This window comes from Neurospora tetraspora (genome assembly GCF_033439725.1).
Source record: "Neurospora tetraspora strain CBS 560.94 chromosome Unknown B0H65scaffold_5, whole genome shotgun sequence".
Lineage (NCBI taxonomy): Eukaryota > Fungi > Ascomycota > Sordariomycetes > Sordariales > Sordariaceae > Neurospora > Neurospora tetraspora.
The window spans coordinates 1,459,113-1,482,019 of record NW_026944387.1 but is presented as its reverse complement, the minus strand read 5'-3'; the positions used below and the strand labels follow the sequence as shown (position 1 = coordinate 1,482,019).

The 22,907-nt window shown below is 53.8% G+C and overlaps 6 protein-coding genes across 6 annotated transcripts; 3 read left to right on the top strand and 3 right to left on the bottom strand.

Moving 5' to 3' along the window:
* Positions 1-280: 280 nt before the first annotated feature.
* Positions 281-3,671, bottom strand: B0H65DRAFT_429116 (uncharacterized protein; the record flags this gene model as incomplete). Its single annotated transcript, XM_062824801.1, has 3 exons — positions 281-1,047; positions 1,117-3,359; positions 3,415-3,671. The coding sequence occupies 3 exons, from the start codon at positions 3,669-3,671 to the stop codon at positions 281-283; spliced, it is 3,267 nt and encodes a 1,088-aa protein (XP_062680411.1).
* Positions 3,672-5,391: 1,720 nt separating this feature from the next.
* On the top strand, positions 5,392-7,993 carry B0H65DRAFT_575987 (multicopper oxidase-domain-containing protein; the record flags this gene model as incomplete). The annotated part of the gene is made up of 10 exons (XM_062830643.1): positions 5,392-5,580; positions 5,635-5,713; positions 5,760-5,771; positions 5,825-5,842; positions 5,914-5,965; positions 6,067-6,787; positions 6,845-7,282; positions 7,359-7,415; positions 7,539-7,763; positions 7,850-7,993. The coding sequence occupies 10 exons, from the start codon at positions 5,392-5,394 to the stop codon at positions 7,991-7,993; spliced, it is 1,935 nt and encodes a 644-aa protein (XP_062680410.1).
* Positions 7,994-8,044: 51 nt separating this feature from the next.
* Positions 8,045-9,744, bottom strand: B0H65DRAFT_224414 (uncharacterized protein). The gene has a single exon (XM_062822104.1). The coding sequence runs from the start codon at positions 9,503-9,505 to the stop codon at positions 8,315-8,317; it is 1,191 nt and encodes a 396-aa protein (XP_062680409.1). The 5' UTR covers positions 9,506-9,744; the 3' UTR covers positions 8,045-8,314.
* A 332-nt stretch (positions 9,745-10,076) lies between these two features.
* On the top strand, positions 10,077-12,175 carry B0H65DRAFT_575985 (glucosidase II beta subunit-like protein-domain-containing protein; the record flags this gene model as incomplete). The annotated part of the gene is made up of 3 exons (XM_062830642.1): positions 10,077-10,173; positions 10,383-11,327; positions 11,398-12,175. The coding sequence occupies 3 exons, from the start codon at positions 10,077-10,079 to the stop codon at positions 12,051-12,053; spliced, it is 1,698 nt and encodes a 565-aa protein (XP_062680408.1). The 3' UTR covers positions 12,054-12,175.
* Positions 12,036-13,298, bottom strand: B0H65DRAFT_224398 (Rtf2 RING-finger-domain-containing protein). The gene has a single exon (XM_062822103.1). The coding sequence runs from the start codon at positions 13,204-13,206 to the stop codon at positions 12,298-12,300; it is 909 nt and encodes a 302-aa protein (XP_062680407.1). The 5' UTR covers positions 13,207-13,298; the 3' UTR covers positions 12,036-12,297.
* A 1,249-nt stretch (positions 13,299-14,547) lies between these two features.
* B0H65DRAFT_495715 (phosphatidylinositol 3-kinase tor2) lies at positions 14,548-22,728 on the top strand (the record flags this gene model as incomplete). The annotated part of the gene is made up of 6 exons (XM_062827789.1): positions 14,548-14,725; positions 14,762-16,090; positions 16,251-17,140; positions 17,237-18,580; positions 18,636-21,881; positions 21,941-22,728. 6 exons carry the CDS (start codon positions 14,548-14,550, stop codon positions 22,430-22,432), a joined length of 7,479 nt encoding a protein of 2,492 aa, XP_062680406.1. The 3' UTR covers positions 22,433-22,728.
* Between the last annotated feature and the right edge of the window lie 179 nt (positions 22,729-22,907).

The window sequence follows — 22,907 nt, the reverse complement described above, 5'->3', positions numbered from 1 at the left end:
GAACAACGCCATGAAGCAAAGCCAGACTAGTGAGGTGATATACTTCCCCTTCCCTTTTCCTTTTCCATGTGATCCCTTTGACCCTCTGTCTTGGTATCATAGATGACCCATTTGCCTAGTGGAAAGCAGAGCGCCAGAAGCCCATAATCGCCTGAAAACAAATCATGCGGCGCAACATATCCCAGCGGGACCCTCATACGGCAAAACACAAACAAGACAAATCCAACATCATTGCCACCAACATCCTCCTCGTCAATCTCAACAACCCTTATTCCCTCCTCTAACCACTCCGACCATCGCCAGGGGCATTCGGACCAGCAAAGAACTCCATCCCTCTCACATCCTCCCTCCGGCTCGGCATCCTCCTAAACGTGCCATAATAAGCTCTCTCCTTCTGGCTTGAGGTTGTTAGCTCGAGCTCGGGGCTCAGATACTGCCGCTGCTGATGTCGCTTCGCCATCTCGGGCATCTCGGGCATCTCGGGCATTTGAGGCATCTGAGGCATCGCCTCCTGCTGGTGGTCCTCGTGCTCTTCAGGAGCAACATCACTTGCCGTGACGGCTCTCACACCACCCATGATTCCCTTTGGCATGCCATTTGCCATTCCGTATCCTGTTCTTGTGCCCATTCCTGTTGATTTTCCCTCTGATCCTGAGGCTGCTCCCGAAGCTCCTCCCGTACTCGTGCTGGCCGAAGACGAAGTCCCCACCGAAGCCGGCACCGGAACCGAAGAACCCAATCCCGACACCGATGATGACCCCAACGGCGACTGCGAGGGTCTGGGGGAAGGCGAAGGCGTCACTCCGTTGTTGTTGACGACGCCCGCCTTCCTCATCGCTCCCGAAATTTCGTCTCTACCAAGTGGGCTGTAGGACTCGATGCCGCCTACGGTGCCGGAACCGGAACCAGAGAGACCAGAGAGAGTTACAGCTTCGCAGAGCTCGGTTAGGATGCTGGATTGGGTTTGGGAGATGGGGACGCCCATGGTGATTCCAGAAGGGGTGGTCATGTAGGCGGTGTGAGTGTGGTTGGGGAGGATGTGGTCGCCTTGGGCGGCGTGGCCGTTGTTGTGGTTATGGGCGTGGTTGTGGCCGTGGTTGTGGTTGTGGTTATGACCGTGATTGTGGTTATGGTTGTGATTGTGATTGTGGCCGTAGTTGTGGTGGCCACCGTGACCGCTGTGATGACCGTTGCGGCTGGGGCTGTAATAGCCGTGATGAATATGCAAATTCAAAGAACCAATGGTCCCGCCGCTGTTACTGGCGGGCACACCAAATCCCGTGGACGAAAACTCGGAGGGGGGACCGATCAGGCGGTGGAGTGACTGGGTGGCCGTGCCGGTTGTGTTGGAACGCGGACGGCGGCGGCGGTGACCACCGCCGGAGGTGTAGTAGGTTGGTTTGTTGTCTGCGATTAATGAGTCCCTCCTGGGATTGGCTGCGGTCTGGGTTGACTTGGAAGCTTTGGGGGTCAGGGTGGTGTCTTCTTCGTCTTCGGAAGGCTGGTGGTGGCTGGGGCAGTCAGGGCAGTCTTCGACGGTAGGTTGTTTGTGGGAGGAGTTGCATTTGGAATCGGGGGTGTGGTCACCCGTGGAGATGGCGGTGCCGATGGGGTGCAGCTCATGCTGCTGCTGATGCTGCTGCTGTCCATTGGTAGCTTGCAGCTGCTGTTGTTGCGCAGCAGCATACAGCACACCCTGCTCCTCCTCTTCCCGCTTCTCTTTGATGTCCAAGATCTCCTGCTCCAACTTCTCGACATACTTCCGCAGCTGTTCCTGATCATCAGCGAACTTCTTCCACGCCTCTTCCGTCGCGGCCTTATCCTCTTCCGCCAACGCTTTGCTCTTCTTGTCGGCCTTGTTGTCGCCACCCTTCTCGGCAGGATTGGGGCGCGGAGGAAGAGCCCGAGCCAGACGGTGCATCTCGATCCAGGGATCGTCGCCGGTCTCCTGCTGCCTCAGACGCCCGACGGCGTAAGCACCGATGAGAAACGTGGCGAGGGAGGAGACCAGTAGCACGGTGCTGATACTGATCCAGACAACGATACCCGCAGAAATGGGTGATTGAGAGGCACGAGAAGCATAGACGGCGATGCTGGCTACGAAGGAGATGATGGAGACTTGGAGCACGCCGAAGGAGACGGGGACTAGCCACTTCTGGAGACGCAAGACGCGACGAGCTATTTCCTGCTGGTCCGGGTCTTGTTCTTCGAGGTCATTTAGTTTGTTTCCACTGCCGTTGCCGCCGAGGATGGCTAAGTCGGCGAGGGTGTTGACGGGTGGGATGATGCCGCTGCGGGCAGGGGCTATGCCACCGGGACCGCCGCCGCCGCCACTGCCAGGCTCTGGGATAACGCGGTGATGACGGATCTTGGGGCCGCGACGGATCGAGTCGATGTTGGGGAGTGGTGTCCACATGCGTGAGCCGGAAGTGACCCGCGAGATGTTGTGGTTGGTGAGGTCGGCGGTCAGGTTGGGATCTATCAGCATGATGCCACGGTCGGGGGTGCCATCGCCAATGTCCACGTTTTGGTGGAAACCGAAAGGGTTGCTGCTGGTTCGTCTTGCGCTGATGATGCTTTCGTCTTGCTGGGTGGAACTGCCCAGGGTGATGTTTTTGTCGGCGAAGGTCTGGTCTTCCGAACTGTCGTGAACGAAGGTCATGGTGCGCTCGAGGTCGAATGTGTCCCGCGTGTCCCGTGTGTCCGCGTCGTGGTCGCCATCTTCCTCGTCGACTTCGTGGACGGTTGAGAAAGTGGAAACTTGGCGACTACCTCCGTACATGGCATCGGTCGAGTCGCTCTGTGCCACGGAGAGACGGCGGGGAGGAGTGAGTGGCTCGGGACTTGGCGCATGGTCGTGGATGCTGATGGTTTCGAAATATTCAGCTGTGAATCGAGGGTCCTGGAGTGCTTCAGACTGCTTCGCCAGCCCGGCGTGAGGTGTGGGGTTCGTCGGCCGTTCAAGGGGCATATCGTCGGGGACAGAGAAAGGAAAAGGTGTCTTTGGGCGACTGGCAAGCGACGAAGAGGAAGCTCGCGTGAGAGACCCCGGGCGCCCGTGACGAGACTTGGGTCTCTCTTCGCTCTCGCTCATTCTCGCACCGTTGGTCTGGGACGCACGGATGGTGCCATTGTCAATCTCATCAGAATCGCGCTCCTCATCTGGGGTCGAGGACTCCCGGCCGTTGCTGAAGGTCTCATTCCGCAAGGAGGACTCGTGAAAACTGCCCTGGCGAGAGGGGGCACTCGCTGCCGCTCTCATTACGGATCTCTGAGCAAACTTGCGTGTCGGGGAGGTCTCTCTGGGAGCCATTTTCGTCGGGCTACCGCTGTCAACAGGAACACTGCGCATGGACAACCTAAGTTAGCGAGACAGACGACTGGGTGACCTCGCACATCGATGGATGATCTTACGGCAACTTGGATTTACTGTTTTGCCTCTGGTGGCCTTTTGGAAAAGGCCAGCTGGAGGGCGAGTAGCTGCCAGTCGACGCGCCCGACAAAGACGGCGCGAGGGGTAGGCGAGTGTCGGTTGGGTCGTAGGGGACGGCGCGAATCGAAGTCTTGCGAGCAAGCGATGCGGAAGACGGACGAGGAAATGAGTCCGTATCGTGTTGTTGAGTGGACATTGAAGGCATGCTACGCGCGCTGATTGAATGCGCCGCTTCCATCTTTGTGCGTTCACGCTTGAGTCGTGGTCTTGCGATTTTCTCAAGTGATTGTGGACGGAAAAGGAGGAGCGAGTTGAAAGAGAGGCTTTTCGGGCGAGACGAAAAATTATCAGGACGAGCAGCCGCCAGACATGAACAAGCATCCAAGGGAAGGACAGACAGGCAGGTTTGCCAGTGGTTGACGGGAAATGGAGTGAACGCGGACACGGTCAGGTTGGTTGCGCCGACAACGAAGGCGGACGGCAATTTGGCGGTTCTCATCCCAATTTCACCTCCGTCTCTGCTTGGCATGTCCAGTCGCGTACCTGGAAATCAACAAGTGGTCCGCGATAAGGGGCCAACGATAAGACCTTTGGCTACCGTCCGTCTCTTTGAAAATCGACTTCTGGTTCGCAGTCATCTTTCAAGTCAACCGAGTAGTGTATGCTGTCCATCGATCTCCAGTCATTCTTCATTCGGGGCTACATCCAGCCCTTCCTTCACAACAGCCGCCAGTGCCCCGAGACTGGGGCACATCGTGATTCGGAAACAGGTCCCGGCACTTGGACTTGACGTTCTGGGTTGATGACTTTGTCATGCGAGGAGAACAACGAAAGATAAGTATCGTTGTCCTTCCGCATGGATTCATTTTGTTGCAAATCTTTACACGTTTCGAACGAGCAACCTTCTTCTCATTTACCTCCTTCTACTCTTTGTCCTAGCATTCATTTCAAATTAGCATTCTTCAACGGATTTGGCTGGTATCTTGAAACTCAACTGACTGGATTCTGGGACCAAAGATGAAGTTCTGCGGAGAGGCGTGGTTGTATGTTTTCTACACCTGGCGAAGAGAGCACGCGCACACTCCGTCACCAAGGTCCGAATCTCCATGTCTGAGAGGCTTCGAAGTTGAAGTGTCTTTGGAGGACTACTGACATTCCATTTCATCACGTGAAACTTCATGTTAATTTAATGCTTTTAACGTTGGATGATGTTGAAGGCTCGAACGAGCGACTCTTCCGATGCTCCTTCCTCAACTCAGCGATTCTGCTTAGAAATTTCCTTCTGCGCTTCGGTCCGAGTCCAGGATTCTTCGACTTCTTCCTTCACTTTTCCATCTTGACATCCAGTTGGTTAGTGTCACTAGATCAGTTCTATTATGTTACCTGGTAGAACCAACGCCACCTCTGCGGCTTTGGCTCACCGTGAAGAGTGTGGCTCGGAAGAACCTCATCAAGGGCCCGGTTTTTTAGACCTTAAGATCTGAAGTGTCACTCACAGCGTGCTAAAGCCACCCCGCAAAAGTAATTATGCATAGAGAAGTACCTTGTGGGGAAATGGGGCGTGCACAAAGACTTTTGCTGCATCACTGTACTTACCCCTTGCTTCACGCGCCCTGCCCACAACATGTCATTTTAGTGGTTATGTGCGCGCTTGGGTAAGGTGAGGTGAGGGAAGCTCACATCTCGACTTAGCACCATGCTTACGGCGGAGGATGTGTTCCGTTGGAGGTATGAATGTCGAAGTATCACGCTCACACGACCATGCTCCAAGCGGTGGTCAGGATACCCAGACAACACTCTCTGATACTCCTAGGACTTGTTACCCAGACAACACTCTCTGAGATTTCGTCAATTCAAGCAGCCACTTCTCTCAAAGAGCAGTAACGGCTGTTGGTTCTACTTATTCTACTTTCTTTTACCTGGTGAGAGCCCTGTTCACAGCCTCTGCATCCTCATCAATGCTCTCCAAGGTTTGTATTGTCGGCTTGCTCGAAGCCCTGACGGTCCTCAATGCTGCCGCTGCGACTCCTTTGGCGAAGAGAGACTCGTCATGCAATACTCCAGAAAACCGGGCGTGCTGGGCAGCTGGTTTCGACATCATGACGGACTATGAGGAGAAGACACCATTAACCGGCCGTACCGTGAATGTAGGCCACACAACTTCACAAAAATGGAGTTTGACCCTGACTAACAAATGTTAGTACACGCTTGTCCTTGAGCAGTATGAGAGCTATACTGGTCCGGATGGTGGCATCAAGCATGATGCGATGCTGTTTAATGGTAAGCGCCAGAACAAAGTGTCAAAACATAGCTAACATTTCTCTAGGCTCCTTCCCTGGTGAGTTCTGACATTGATTATTCTGATGGCACACTACTAATCTTCCCATGTAGGTCCAACCATTACCGCAGGTGAGTTCGGCTATCATGGCATGCCCAGTTCTCAAGACACTTCTCAAGACCTAAAACTAACCAGAACACAGATTGGGGTGACTGGATCAACGTCACTGTGATTAACAAGCTTCTGACCAATGGGTACGTCGCCAGCGTTCTCGATAAAAAGAACCACATTCTTTCACGAATTGGCAGTAGGTACAGGTAGGAATACCTTATGGACTTGAACTAACGGGACATAGCACATCCATTCACATGCATGGCATCAATATGCGGAACAACAACATCAATGATGGCGTCAATGGTGTCACTGAGTACCCGATCCCACCGAACGGAACAAAATCCTACCTGTTTTTGGCCGACCAGTACGGAACTACTTGGTACCACTCTCACCACTCGTCACAATACGGCAACGGTGTTCTTGGCCCTCTGGTGCTCAATGGACCGGCAAGTGCCAACTATGATGTTGACTTGGGCACCTTCCCCATCAATGACTGGTATTACGACTCAGCAGATCGGATCTTATCCCGACTACAGGCCCTTAATCCGCCCGCTGCCGACAACATTTCCTTCAATGGCACCAATGTCAACCGGACTGATATCACTAAGGGAAAGTACGCGAAGGTGCCCCTGGTATTGAATCCGCCCGCTGCCGACAACATTTTCTTCAATGGCACCAATGTCAACCGGACTGATATCACTAAGGGAAAGTACGCGAAGGTGCCCCTGGTATTGAATCCGCCCGCTGCCGACAACATTTTCTTCAATGGCACCAATGTCAACCCGACTGATATCACTAAGGGAAAATACGCGAAGGTGGTATTGACTCCTGGGCTGAAGCATATGCTTCGGTTGATTAACCCCAGCGTGGCTTATGCGTTCACATTCTCCATCGTAGGACACAACTTCACTGTCATAGCCAACGATCTCGTGCCTCTTAATACCACCCACCCGAACACCACGGTCTCTAGCCTATTTATCGGCATAGGGCAGCGATACGATATCATAATCCATGGATAGTCTGAAGAAGAAATCACCAGTGACCCCGGTAACGGCAACTACTGGATCAACGCTACCCAACCCACCAATGGAGTTTGTGGGAATTTCAACGGAAAGCCTGCGGCTATTCTGAGCTACGACTTGTACCCGAATGCGTCTGACCAACTTCCGATTGTTGATGGACCAGTGCCGGAAGATTTGCGCTGTGAAGATACCACAGACTTTCGGCCCGTCGTGGCCCGCGATATCCCCCCGAGCGAGTTCAGTATTTCTCCATCAAACACGCTCCCGGTTCATCTCGAGTTGCGCGACGACACAAATCAGACTAAAGTTTTCTGGACCGTCAATGATATCGCCCTCAACGTCAGCTGGGAAAAACCTATTTTGGAATTTGTCCGAGAAGACAACACCTCATGGCCTTATGATGAGAATGTGCTGGAAATTCCCCCCGACAGCGAGGTGGGTCTATCCCCCCCCCAAAAACATCAAAGCTTTAATGTATGAATACCATCAGAATGCTAACCTGGGTGTCTAGTGGAGCTTTTGGCTTATTGAGAGCGAATTTAACTATCCTCACCCCATGCATCTACACGTAAGCCTCCCAGACTCATACCCCCTTACGATCCAATCACCTGGGCCCCAGATGACCGGCTCTTCTTATGGTAGCATATACATAGTAAGCTTGTATATGCTTACGCAACTGTGTGTAAAACAGGGCCATGACTTCGTCATCCTCGGCAGGTCTCCGGCACTCGACGGCCCAACCCTGAACAACCCCATGACGCCAGTCCGGCATTTCGACCCTGTCCTTGACACTCCCCATCTGAACTTCACGAACCCGACACGGCGCGATGTCACAATGTTGCCCGGTAAAGGCTGGCTGATTGTGGCCTTCCGAAACGACAATCCGGGAGCTTGGTTGTTCCATTGCCACATTGCCGTAAGCAACATGAACTTGTCCACCCCCTCCAGTCCTCTCCAAGTCCCGTCACTTTGCTAACATGACTACCTACGAATGATGAAAAGTGGCATGCCAGTATGGGGTTGAGCGTGCAGTTCCTCGAAAGAAAGGACGAAATCAAGGAAAAGATGGACCTGAACTTGCTCGTACCCAACTGCAAGGCCTGGCAAGCCTACATCGACACTAACCCCCCTTGGCATCCAAAGTAACGACCCCGGTATCTAAGGGAGTTGAAGACGTCGTCGTATCCTTACTCACTCTACTATTCCAGATGACTTAATAGAGTAAGGAAGGGACTTGACAGGTGGAAAGTTGGCTAGACACGATAGAATGCAGATGACACGCAAGCGTACCTATAATGCCGGGAAGGATATGAAGCCGGAGACGCAGCTTTTTTTTTGGTTTGGGTAGTTCGTTGGCTGCCATATGACTGGCAATGGAAATTGGGTATATAGTGGTTTTACTCCCGTGGTACATGAAATAGACGCTCCCTCCCTCTGCTTTCCGGACAAAACCTCCCTCAAAAGCTTTCAAGCCTTCTTAACTTCCGCCTGGAACTTGACTACCCAATCCGAGAACTCATCCTTCTCCCCATCCCATGGCTTAATGAGCAGCTCAGCCACGGCAAAGCAGTCAAAGAAGCACTGATCCATCAACTTGTCGATCTCGACGGGATCCAGCTCGTAGAACGCCAGTGCCAGGCTACCGAACCTCTCGGGGATCTTCTTCAGCAGAACCATGATCTCGTCCAACCGCGTCGGAATATCCGAACCCTCCTCCGCCGGCGGCGCAGTCTGCGGCAGGCTCTTGAACCTGCGCTTCGCAACGGCCTGGTACAGCAGCGTCACCAGCCTCAACCGGCGCAGACAGCTCTCCAGCCGCTCGCGGATCTTGTCCGGGTCGTCGCGCGGGATGTAACTCGACGAGTTCATCAGATCGTCAAGCATAGCTTGTGTATCCGCAATCTTGGCCGCCTCCAGTGACTGTGTAACCTCCTTCACCCCCCCCTCGTCTTCGTCCTCCTCTTCATCCTCATCCTCATCCTCATCATCATCACTCCCCGTCTCCTCCCCCCACTCCTTCAACTCCTCCATCACATCCTTCACCGTATCCCTCATCTCCTCCGCCTTCCTCACCAAGTTTCCCCCAAACCCCCTCTTGGCAAACCCCACCAGCTCATCACACGCCGCCCACAACGTTCCCGTGTTCGCAATACTTCCTCCCCTCCCACCACCCCTTGCCGGCCCATCCTTCAGCGCCTTCCCATCCCCCGGTATTTTAGCAACCAGTCCTTTTGTACCTTTCAAAACCCTCGAAATCCGATACCCCAAATCCTGGCTGATCGTCTTGGTCCATTGCGAAGCAACGCAAATCTGCGCGGCGCTGGCCAGACCGGGGAGCGGGCCAGAGGTGAGTTGGCGCAGGATGGAGATGATTGCTGAGGGCGTGAAGGGCTCGTTTATGATGAGGAGAGAGAGCTTGGTGGCGTGGGCGCGGAGGAGGGTGGCGGAGTCGGAGGCGAGGGAGAGGGGGTTGATTTCGGGGTGGGGGTTTGATGGTTCCTCTGAGGAGGTGGTAGTGGTGGAGGGGGAGGGACGTTGGTTTTCGGCGGTTATGTTTGCGACGACGGTTTCGAGGCGGGTGATTAAGTCGAGGGTGGAGGTGATGAGGTTGTTGAGGGCGTCGAGGCCTGTGGGGGCGGTGGTGGTGGTGGTGGACATTGTGGTTTTTTTTCTGGATTCGTAGTATCCAGTTGAATGAGGGTTGTCTGAGGTTGTGCAACGAGAATTGCGCCTTCGTTGTGGTCGTCGTCGTCCTGCGCCCGATGGTTGATGCTATCCCGAAATCGCGGGGCAGCTTTTGGGACTTTTTCTACGCTCGGTGGGGTCGAAACTTGGACGTTCTGAGTGGGGCGCTTTTTGGCGCGGCTCGGCAGCGGCAAGCAAGGGGGAGCTTCCCGTCGTCTCAAGTCGCGGGCAGCGCGCTTAAACAATGCCGCCCGGCAAAACCGGCACGTGACATACCCAAGCCGACAGCTGGCAAAGCGCTGGCAGGAGTGCAAGCTGTCCTGAAAGGTACCACGTCCCCTGGGCACTCAGCTGCACTAACAATTAGTTGGAAGCCCCCCACTGGACGGACAGCTATCCGTCGAAGCTACAGCATGTCAACAACCTGGTGAAGCTGTACAACTGGCAATTGTTTTCGAGATTGTCCAACTTTTGATGTGTTGATTGTTTTTTTTCCTTGCTTTTTTACCAGCTGGGCAGATATTAGAGTGGTACATACACGACAATGAGACGGACTGCTGCTTTGGTGCTGCTGAGCACCATTGCTCCCACTGGCACTATCGCTGCTACTGAAAGTGTCCCCAGAGGAGTTGGGCCCGAATGTAAGTGGAAGCTTCCAATGTTGTTTACACACCTTGATGGTTTGCCCGAGATGGTGTTCTGGGGTTTGAAATCACGAATTGATGTGGTAACACCACTTTAACCAAGAGAACCCTCTCTATCTGTTTCGTCCAATGCTTCCTCCATCAACTATACCAATGGCCCCAAGTCCCATACATCTAGACCCCAACAGCTAACCACCTCCCAACAGTCGCAAAGTTCTACTCCAACAAAGAAACCTTCACCTGCATCAGCAACCCCTCGATCGTCCTCTCGTCCTCCCAAGTCAACGACAACTCCTGCGACTGCCCCGACGGCTCCGACGAGCCGGGAACCTCAGCATGCTCGCACCTGGACCCTCTCTCGCCCGAGCAGCCCCTTCCCGGTTCCGTGACGGGCACCACCAACACCACCCGCGCTCTCCCGGGTTTCTGGTGTGAGAACAAGGGCCACATCGGCGCCTACATCCCCTTCATGTACGTCAACGACGGCGTGTGCGACCACGAGCTGTGCTGCGACGGCACCGACGAGGCCCTACACGTCGGCGGCACCAGGTGCGAGAACCGCTGCGCGTCGATCGGCAAGGAGTACCGCCGCATCGAGGAGGAGCGCCGCCAGAGCAAGGAGCGGTCGGCCAAGCGGAGACGGACTCTTGTGAAGGAGGCGCGTGAGCTGCGCCGTCGTGTCGAGAGCAAGGTTGCTAGTCTGAAGGAGGAGTTGGCCAATCTGGAAGTGCAGAAGGCGGAGCTGCAGAAAAAGTATGATGAGGTTGAAAGGGCGGAGAGAGGAAAGGTGGTCAAGGCGGAGGGCGAGGGCGGTAAGCTGGGTGTGTTGGTTGGACTGGCTAAGAAGCGCGTTGATGAGCTGAGGGATACCCTGGACAAGGTGCTGGATCAGCGCGATGACTTGCAGGATCGGGTCGATCAGCTGGAGGACATCTTGAGCAAGCTGAAGGAGGAGTATAACCCCAACTTCAACGATGAGGGTGTCAAGGCTGCTGTTCAGGGCTACGAGAACTATGCCGCTGGCAAGTCTACTGAGAAGAAGTCGGAGGTTGTCGACGCCGATGTTTTGGAGGTCCTCAAGGAGGATGGACCCGATTCGGGGATCAACTGGGCTGAGTTCCGGGAGGAGGAGACCAGCGATGCCGACATTGGTATGTTTTACCCCTTTCTTCTCCCATCCATCCATACACTTCCCATTACTAACAGAACACCCCCAACCAGTCTACAACCTAGAAGCCTACCTCCCCCCTTCCGTGCGCTCCTTCGTCCACTCCAAGATCTCCTCCCTCAAAGTCTGGCTGATCGAGAACGGCATCCTAGCCGACAACCCGACCACCGGTGGGCCCACGGAATCCAAGCTGGTCATGGCCGCGCGCGACGCGCTCGAGGCCGCGCGCGCCGAGCACACCACCAAATCCTCCCAGCTCGCCGACGAGGAGCGCGACCTGGCCAAGGACTACGGTCCGGACGACATCTTCCGCGCGCTCAAGGGCCAGTGCGTCAGCGCCGACGTGGGCGAGTACGAGTACGAGCTGTGCTGGTTCGATCGCACGACTCAAAAAAGCAAGAAGGGCCATGGAAACACCAACATGGGTAACTTTGAGCGGATCACTACCGAGGTGGCGGATGAGGAAGACAGGGTGGATGGAAAGGGGCTGGGTAAGGGGCCGAGGATGGTGTTGAGGTTTGAGAATGGCCAGGGATGCTGGAACGGTCCGCAGAGACGGACGGATGTGTGGTTGGCGTGTGCGGAGAAGGATGAGCTTTGGAGGGTCAGTGAGAGCGAGAAGTGTGTTTACCGGATGGAGGTTGGTACGCCGGCTGCTTGTGAGGAGGTGGGGGAGCCGGGGGTTGGGACCAAGCATGATGAGCTTTGAGGAGGGGATGAAGGGGAGTAGGGTCACAGGACCGTTGTTGATGATGTTGTAGAGTTGGTGAAAATCTGTTTTCTGGTTGTCTATACGTATGTATCTGTTGGTCTGTATGTAGGTCGTTTTGGGTCAAGCAAGCCTGCGAGGTGCTTTAGAAAGAGAATCATACAAAATCGATTGGTATCTTTTAAACTGCGACGATAAACTAGAAAGTAAACATGGCTAATCGAGGCTTGCTGCAAGCGTCCCGTCATAAAAGTCCAGCCGCAGCTAGTTTACGTCGCTTCATGGCTTCATCCTGATCCGCTAATACCCTAGCAGTGAGAGCAGCCGTCGCGGCATTGTTGATGCCACTCACCCGGCTAGAGATACTATCAGAAGTACTCTTCTTGGCCTTCTTGGTCTCCTTCTCCTTGTCAGCGTCCCCATCGGCCTCCTCCGCCGTGCGCTTGTTCTTTTTCTTCTCCTTGCTCGCGCTCTTGTCCTTTTTCAGGCTGTGCGTCAGGCCTTTTGCTTTGAGCTCTTCCATCCGCTTCGATAGCCGTTGAATATCCGCCTTGTCCGTCGGTAGAATGGGGATAACGTCCTCCGACTTGAACGGTTCGCTGCACTCTGGGCATACCTCCTCTGTAATCATCTGTATGGCCATCTCCGCAAAGACGTGGCCGCAAGGAACCAGATAGACGGATTTTGTCGATGCTCCCAGCTCTTTCAGCGTGACAGGGCACGCAAAGATTTCCTTCTCTTTTTTTGTATTGCCACCCCCGTTTGGCGGCGTGTACCGCTTGAACTTGAGCTTGACCACGTCGCGAAGGGATTTGATGCCGGTGGAGGCGAAGCTTAGCTCGGTCGCGAAGATGGTTGGCGTTGCCGACTCACCGTTGCCGCTGTCGTTGTTGTCATGTTTGGTTTCGGAGGAGTGGTCATCGCTACTACCGGGCATAAGTCCCTTGAGGATGGATTCGTAGTTGTAAAGACGGCCGCGCCAGTCAGACACAACGGTTTCGAGGTCGATAGGCTCGGACGAGATGGGATCGTGGGTCCAGGCGTGGTTAAGCGATTCGAAGACGGTCGCTTTGAGCTCGCTTACTGTCGGGTTGCGCGCTGCTTCTTTGACGAGCTCGCGTCGCTTGGGGATGGAGCCTCCGTCGTTACCCATGATGTTTAGGGGATTGCCGTTGCTGGTGTTTTGGATGGGTGAATGATGTATGGTTCTTCGTGAATGATGCCGGAGATGGAGTGGCGTGTGTTGAGGAGACGGAGCAACAAGGTACGGCAGAGATAAGATAAGAAATTAAAGTTCACGGCAGGAGCACTTTCCATCCGCAGCGGGATGAAGCACGTCAAATGGAAGCGTACCCCTGTGCCAATAGCCGTCCACTGCAGCCTGTAACAAGATGCGCACCTTCCAGTTGTGAAATGCCCGTTGTCCAGGTGACTTTGAAGCCTCATGGGACGAGGCTGCAGGGGAATGGAAGACAGGATCCATGCCAGTTCTAACTCCACCGCCCGGGCATTTCCAATTCCACTGCCCTCGGCGAGAGCACCGTCGTCGAACAAATCAACCAACGGACATCGGCTGCTTGGCACATTCACGGCCCGCCGTATTCCATCGCCGTTGTTGTTGATTTGGAAGACATTGAAACTTTTTATTTCATCATTTGAGAAGAAGATTAGCGGCTGTTCCATACTTCCATTTCGACCTGGATCTGGACGTGGACCGACCACTGAACGCGCAAACAACGGCTTGAGACCTTCCCGTCGGTCCCCGGCCCCAGCTATCCATCCACACGGACCCTCCCCTCCTCTCCTCCCAATATCCATCGCGGTCCGTTTCATCCAGTGACGCAGCGTGGAACCCCTCCTTCTCCGTCGTCCACTCTCGAACCTCAACCCGACCGTTCGTTTCCCCCATCACCACTTCACCGGCGACCAGAGTCTAGAACTAGGGTCTCCCAAGTTCACCCTGTACTAGACTGCCAGCGGTCTACCGGTCTATTCTCTCTACAACCACTTTCCACTTCCGCTTGAAGCCGCCATAGCTCCAAGCTCCTACGATACCCAGAACCACCCGCCTTATTTTCCTTTCGGCGCGCGTGGTATAAAGTTCTACTGTATTCTATCTACGGCCTATTCACTTCGTCTTGACCCGCGAGCGTGTTACGTTGCTGGACACTACCGCACGCCTATTTGCCCGTTCCATCCCAAATCTTTCAGTCGCACTTCACCCCAGAATCACCCGTATCCCACCCTCGATCAACCTTATACATCGACCAGCCGACCTTGCGACTGCGCTCAGCCCACTACCCGCGACACTCGTGACCACTGCGACAAGAAGGCGCAGCTGTTACACACGCACCCTTCGTCCCGGCCGGTCAACCGGCTCTTGAAGCACGTTGCCCCCGCCTACTATGGGCCAGCGACGACAAGCCTAGTTGCAGACGAGGCTGTCCGACATGCGAAAGAGAACAAGACATCATAGTCGGACAACTACAACAAGATGTCGTTAACAAAGGAGCAAGCAGCGGCAACGCTGGAAACATACATTCGCGATGTGAGGAATCGCACCTCTACCGACGACGCGCGAAAGCGCGCTGCTCGGCAGATCAGAGATCTGGTAAATGTTGCGAAGCAAGGTAAGTCACCATATCCTCAGTTTCTCCTCAGATTCTCCTCTGGTACTGGAATTGTGCTAACGTCACAACGCTATAAAGAAATGGGCGCGGAGCAGTTTACGGCCTTCTTCAACACAGTCAATCAGAGGACCATGGCGCTTATACAAGGGACCGACACCTGTGATCGCATGGGCGGTGTTTACATCCTCGATGCCTTGGTCGACTTCGATGGTATAGACCTAGCCCTCAAGTACAGTCGCTTCGAGCAGCATATTGGCTACATTCTCCGCAGCAAAGATGTAACGCCAATGCAGCCCGCCGCGGTCGTCTTGGGAAAGCTTTGCAAGCCTGGTGGCTCGCTCATCTCAGAGCTTGTTGATGCCGAGGTTAAGCTCGCTTTGGAGTGGCTACAGTCAGAGCGAGTTGAAGAAAGGCGATATGCCGCCGTCCTCATTCTACGCGAGCTGGCGCGGAATGCACCCACTCTGATGTACCCGTACGTCAACTTCGTCTTTGAGCAGTCCTGGATCGGCCTTCGAGATCAGCGACTCTTGATCCGAGCTACTTCTGCCGAGACAGTCAGTGCCTGCTTCAAGATTATTAGGGAACGTGATCAGGCCATGAAGCAGGAGTGGATGGACAAGATGTTCCATGAAGCAAACAGGGGGCTCAAGACCAATACCGTCGAGTCAGTTCATGCTTCTCTTTTGGTTCTCAAAGAGCTGCTAGAGCAGGGCGGCATGTACATGCAAAGCCATTACGGCGAGGCATGCGACATCGTCTTCCGTCATAAGGACGCCAAGGACCCGGCTATTCGCAAGACGGTGGTCCTCCTCATCCCTGACTTGGCCAACTACGCACCGAACGACTTCGCATCAACATATCTCCACAAATTCATGATACATCTTTCTCATATGCTCAAGAAGGAAAAGGAAAGAAACGATGCGTTTCTCGCCATCGGTAACGTTGCCAACTCAGTCAAGAGCGCCATCGCTCCATATCTCGATGACGTCCTCATATATGTCAGAGATGGCCTAAGTATACAGTCTCGGAAGCGAGGTTCGGTCGACCCCGTCTTCGATTGTATTAGCCGTTTGGCCGTGGCCGTGGGTCAGACCTTGAGCAAATATATGGAAGCGCTCCTGGATCCCATCTTCGCCTGCGAGCTCACCCCTAAACTAACACAGGCCTTGGTTGACATGGCCTTCTACATTCCCCCAGTCAAGGCTACCATTCAGGAACGGTTGCTCGATATGCTTAGCAAGGTATTGTGCGGAGAACCCTTCCGACCTCTGGGAGCACCTCACCCCAACACACTCGCTTCCATTCCGGCCATCCCAAAAGACCCCAAGGACCCATCAGTGCAGGAGCGAGGAAAGGCCGAGGTCAAATTGGCTTTGAACACCCTTGGTAGTTTTGATTTTTCAGGTACGTTGCTTTTTTAATTCTCTCTTGACGAAGCCGGCCCGGCCAAAGAGATCCCAAGTGGAATCCAATGCTGTTGTTAGTCACAAAGAAGGGCAGCCATCGGGATCTCGGCCGGCCGACACTGATACCCCGTTGGAGCGAGAACTGACTGAAGCTGCAGGGCATGTCTTGAACGAGTTCGTCCGCGACGTTGCTATTAAATACGTTGAAGACGACGATCCAGAGATCCGTGAGGCAGCTGCTCTCACCTGCTGTCAACTTTACGTGCGCGACCCCATTGTCAACCAGACAAGTTACCATGCCCTCCAGGTGGTCGCAGATGTTATCGAGAAGCTCTTGACAGTCGGAGTCTCGGATCCGGATCCCAACATCAGACGTACCGTCCTGGCCGCCCTCGACGAGCGCTTCGATCAGCACCTAGCCAAGGCTGAGAATATCCGGACCTTGTTTTTCGCCCTCCACGACGAACAATTCGCCATCAGAGAAGTTGCAGTTTCGATTATCGGACGTTTGGCTCGTTACAACCCGGCCTATGTCATTCCCCAGTTGCGAAAGACCATTATTCAGATGCTAACGGAACTGGAATACACGGATGTGGCCAGGAGCAAAGAGGAGAGCTCCAAGCTGCTGAGTCTGCTTACGCAGCATGCTCAGGACTTGGTCAAGCCCTACGTGAACTCCATCACCGAGGTTCTTTTACCAAAAGCGCGTGATCCCACCCCTTCTGTGGCCGCAACGGTCCTTCAAGCGATCGGCGAGTTGTGCACAGTCGGCGGTGAATCCATGCTTGCTTATAAGGATACGTTGATGCCCATTATCATTGACGCCCTACAGGATCAGAGTGCTCCTATCAAGCGGGAAGCTGCTCTCCACACCCTCGGCCAACTTGCCAGTAACGCTGGCTATGTCATCAAACCTTATCTTGAATACCCTCAACTTCTCGAAATTCTTCAATCGATCATCCGAGGCGAGCCCCAACACGGCACACTACGGCAAGAAACGATCAAGCTTATGGGCATTTTAGGCGCTCTGGACCCGTATAAACACCAGGTATAGGATACCCTGAGGTCCATTCCAGACGAAATTAAACACCTTCGGCATTTGACCGATCACCTATATGAAATGCTTCGGGCTAGTCCTGCAAAGGACAGTGTGGCCAGCCAAGTGGCCAATGTCGCGAGTGCGAGGAGCGGAAACCCCTCAGACAAGACACCTGGTTCCCTCAAAAACGCGTTGACTAACTTGATGCAGGTCGAAGAAAGGACTGATGACAACAAGCGGAACAATGAAGCCGCCCAACTGACCGATGTCTCTCTGATGATGGGTGGCCTAACACCATCTAATGAAGACTACTATCCGACAGTGGTGATCAATGCACTACTTCAGATCTTGAAGGATCAGTCTTTAGTCCAGTGGCACGGAAACGTCGTGGATGCCATCATGAGCATTTTCATCACTCTGGGACTGAAGTGTGTACAGTTCCTTGATCGAGTGGTTCCCGCCTTCATATCAGTCATCCGTGCCTCGAGCAATGCCCGCCTCGAGTTTTACTTCAACCATTTGAGCAGACTGGTCAGCATCGTACGCCAGCACATTCGAGTATACCTCAAGGACATCATCGATGTTCTCCAGGAGTACTGGCATACAACTCTTGCGCTTCAGAGCACTATTCTGGGATTGATAGAGTCAATCTCGCGGTCTCTTGAGGGCGAGTTCAAGATCTACCTCGCCAAGTTGCTCCCCCTTATGCTGGGTGTGCTCGAAAAGGATGTCAGCACAAAGCGGCAGCCTAGCGAGAAAGTCTTCCATGCGTTCCTGGTATTTGGCTCAAGCGCCGAAGAGTATATGCATCTGATAATCCCAGTCATTGTACGCCTCTTCGACAGTCACAGCCAGCCATTGTTCCTTCGGAAATCGGCTATCGAGACGATCGGCAAGCTTTCAAGCATGGTGAACCTGAACGATTACGCATCAAAGATCATCCATCCTCTGACTCGTGTACTGGCTAGCGGCGAGCCGAGTCTTAGGGTAGCGGCTTTGGACACCCTTTGCGCCCTTATGCTGCAACTAGGACGCGACTACTTGCATTTCGAGCACACGGTCGACAAGGCCATCTCCATGTATGCCATTCAGCACTCGAACTATGAAAAGGCAATCGAGAAGCTGAAGAAGGGCGAGGCCCTTCCACCAAACCTCGCCCCTCGGTTCGAAGACATCTCCATGGAGGGCTTTGCCGCCGAAAACAACCCGCCCAAGAAATTGACCCTGAATCCGGTGCATCTCAAGCAGGTGTGGGAAACGAAGGGCAAGTCTACCAAGGACGATTGGCATGAGTGGTTCAGGAAGTTTAGCACAACTCTCCTTACCGAGTCGCCGAATCATTCCTTGCGTGCTTGTGCCAGCTTGGCCAGCAACTACCAGCCTCTTGCGCGTGAGCTCTTCAACTCGGCCTTCGTATCCTGCTGGAGCGAGCTTTATGAACAGTTCCAGGTATGTTCACTCGATACTAATGATCCGAGGGCGATACTAACACATTGTCGAACAGGAGGATTTGATCACCAATATTGAGAATACGATCAAATCGGAAAACGTGCCTCCGGATCTCCTTGGCCAACTCCTCAATCTTGCTGAGTTTATGGAGCACGATGATAAGGCGCTGCCTATCGACATCAGAGTATTGGGACGTGAGGCCGCACGTTGCCACGCATACGCAAAGGCTCTTCATTATAAGGAGCTTGAGTTCTTGCAGGACCATAACAGTGGTGCAGTTGAGGCTTTGATTGTCATCAATAACCAGCTTCAGCAATCCGATGCTGCCATCGGTATTCTTCGTAAAGTGAAGACCTACAGGGAGGGTATCCAGTTGCGCGAGAGTTGGTTCGAGAAGCTCGAGCGTTGGGACGAGGCCCTCAACTTCTACTGCCAACGCGAACGCGAGATTCCGGAAGATCAGCCTGTACCCGTGGACATCGTGATGGGCAAGATGCGTTGTTATCATGCTCTTGGAGAGTGGGATTCCCTGGCGACGCTTGCTGGAAAGACCTGGGCCAATTCGGCACCTGAGATTCAGAGACGCATTGCTCCATTGGCGACAACTGCTGCCTGGGGTCTCGGCAAATGGGACTCCATGGACAGCTACCTCCAGTCAATGAAGCGCTTCTCCCCAGATAGAGCCTTCTTTGGTGCGATTCTGGCCCTTCACCGCAATCAGTTCAGGGAGGCTATGACATGCATTGAGCAAGCTCGCGAAGGACTGGACACCGAGCTTAGTGCGCTTGTTAGCGAGTCTTACAACCGGGCTTATCAGGTTGTAGTACGCGTTCAGATGCTCGCTGAACTGGAAGAGCTTATTGTCTACAAGCAAACCGACGGAGAAAAGCAGGCTACCATGCGCAGAACCTGGGAGACTCGTCTCAAGGGCTGCCAGCGCAATGTCGAGGTATGGCAACGCATGCTGCGCTTGAGGTCGCTTGTCATGACTCCGCAGGAGAACATGCATATGTGGACGAAGTTCGCCAACCTTTGTCGCAAGTCGGGCCGCATGGGACTCGCCGAAAAGTCACTCAAGCAGCTTATTGGAACCGACTCGTCGTTAGACTCTGTCATTCCTTACTGGCATGATCGCCATCCGGGCCCGGTTGGGAGCAGGATCGCGTCTCCAATCTTGTATGCGGTTCTGAAGTTCCAGTGGGAAATTGGACAGTCACCAGGATTCCGCAATTCGGAGCATAGGGTTGCCGAGAAGACGCTGTACTGCCTGCAGAGGTTCACGCAGGAGACTGCGCACCGCGTTGAAGCCTCGCGTATGCACATGACTGCCCATGCACAGAACGGCATGGAGGTGCAGAACCAACCAGGGTTTGCCGAGTTTAATGAAGAGATGCTGCATCCACAAGCGCAGAAACACTGGCTCGAGCAGACTGTCTTGCTTGCCAAGTGCTATCTCCGCCAGGGCGAGTGGATGGTCTCGCTGAACAAGGACGACTGGCAACAGAGGTACCGCGGCGAAGTTCTTGACTGCTACTACAAGGCTACCCATTACAACAACAAGTGGTACAAGGCTTGGCATGCATGGGCCCTGGCCAACTTTGAAGTCGTTCAGTACCTGACAGCGAACCGTGAGGTTGATGTGCGCAACAATGGGGAGCAGCACTACATCATTCAATACGTGGTGCCTGCTGTTCGCGGATTCTTTGAGTCCATCGCGCTGTCCTCTGGCAGCTCTTTGCAGGACACTCTGCGCCTCTTGGCCTTGTGGCTCACTCATGGTGGCCACATTGACGTCCATAATGCCGTCACTGAAGGATTCACGCGTGTTAGCGTTGATACCTGGCTTGAGGTGATTCCCCAGTTGATTGCCAGAATCAACCAGCCTCACAAGAGGGTCCAGCAGTCAGTCCATGGATTGTTGGCCGACGTTGGCCGTGCTCACCCACAGGCGCTGGTGTATCCGTTGACGGTAGCAAGGAAGTCTTGGCACAACACGCGTAGAGTACGGTCGGCCAACCAAATTCTTGAAAGCATGCGTCAACACAGTCTCCGCCTTGTTGAGCAAGCTGAAATTGTCAGTGGTGAGCTTATTCGCGTCGCTGTCCTATGGCACGAGCTTTGGCACGAGGCTCTCGAGGAGGCTTCGCGCTTGTACTTCGGCGACCACAACATTGAGGGCATGTTTGCCACTCTCGAGCCGCTTCACGAGTTGCTGGAGGCTGGACCGCAAACTCTTAGAGAGATCTCTTTCGCCCAGACATTCGGCCGCGATTTGAGCGAAGCACGGGATTGGTGCCGTCAATATCAAGAGACACAGGACTCCAATGACCTTAACCAGGCATGGGACCTTTACTACACGGTGTTCCGTCGCATCACCCGTCAACTTCCGCAGATGACCTCCCTCGAGTTGGCTTATTGCTCGCCTAACTTGCTGAACGCCAAGGATCTCGAACTTGCTGTGCCCGGAACGTACCGCAGTGGCCAGGAGGTTGTTAGGATCATGTCTTTTGACGCCACCTTCAGCGTGATCAGCTCCAAGCAACGGCCTCGCAAGCTCGATATCGTTGGCAGCGATGGCAAGACATACACCTTCCTTCTCAAGGGACACGAAGATATCCGTCAAGATGAGCGTGTCATGCAGCTTTTCGGTCTTTGCAATACTTTGTTGGCCAACGACTCCGAATGCTTCAAGAGACATCTCAACATTCAGAGATACCCCGCCATTCCTCTTTCACAGAACTCTGGTCTTCTCGGCTGGGTCCCCAACAGTGACACTGTCCATCAGTTGATCCGGGAGTATAGAGATTCCAGAAAGATTCTCCTTAACATCGAGCATCGTATTATGTTGCAGATGGCTCCTGATTACGATAACCTTACGCTTATGCAAAAGGTCGAGGTCTTCGGATACGCTCTCGACAATACGACCGGCCAAGATCTGTACCGTGTCCTGTGGTTGAAGAGCAAGTCATCAGAGGCCTGGCTGGATCGGAGAACCAACTACACACGTTCTCTTGGTGTCATGTCGATGGTCGGCTATATCCTCGGCTTGGGCGATCGCCATCCTAGCAACTTGATGCTTGACCGTATTACGGGCAAGATCATTCACATTGATTTCGGTGACTGCTTCGAAGTAGCCATGAAGCGCGAGAAATACCCTGAGCGGGTTCCGTTCAGACTGACTCGTATGCTCACATATGCTATGGAAGTTAGTAACATAGAGGGTAGTTTCCGTACCACTTGTGAGCATGTGATGAGGGTGTTGCGCGAGAATAAGGAGAGTGTCATGGCTGTCCTTGAAGCTGTAAGTATCCTTTGCTTCGTCACTTTCTCATTGGGATTGCTAACTAATACGCGAACTAGTTCATTCACGATCCTTTGCTCAACTGGCGTTTGACTAACCCTACCAGCCCGCCTGGTCCCAACTTCAACGCCGAGCGTGAAGTCGCCATGCCAGGTGCTCCTGGTCCGCGCGCTCGCAGGCCATCCATCCTTGACGCTCCCGTGGCGCCCACCGAGTTCCTCGCAGCACAGGCTGCTCCCGGCGCGGATGGGCATGGAATGGGTATGTCCGCTAACCCCGGACGCTCCCGTGCCCGCACCAATTCGTCTGCGATCTATCCGACTGGTAGCAGCATGGTTAATGGCCATGGTAACAATCAGCAAGAGCAGCAGGAGGTCCAGAATGCGCGTGCTCTCGAGGTTTTGGACCGCGTGCAACAGAAGCTCACCGGTCGCGACTTCAAGCCCCATGAGGAGCTCAACGTTACTGATCAGGTCAACAAGCTGATCATCGAGGCTACCAAGCTTGAGAACCTGTGCCAGCACTACATAGGATGGTGCAGTTTCTGGTAAAGGGTTGAGGAAGATGAAAACAGGACGTTGGGATATGGTTCATTGAAAGCTTTGGTGGTTCCTTGGTGGTCCTAGACTTGCTATAACTTTGCTATAACTTGCTATAACTTGCTATAAAGGTGAAAAGGGGGGATTAGAATACTGGTTGAAATGGTGCTATAGGTGAACTGGGGCGGTTTTTGATGGGAACAAGCGAGATCACCAAATTGGTGTTGGACGGTGGTCATATCAGCACTTTTTGCGTTGTTTTGTCTGGGTAGATGTTCAGTTTATGTTTTTAATAAAGCGCGTATACCAAAGCCGGCTGTCTGCCTGCGGTGAAACATGAAGTGACTTCGAACTGTCTATCTGCCTCAACGTTGGTTGTCAGAGGCAGAGCGGGCCAAGCCCCTTTTGCCAAGTGGTAGGTAGGGAAGATGGATGCTAACTTTGAGTTGCTGTGCAGGACAAATAGGGACAGTTAGGGAGTTTGGAT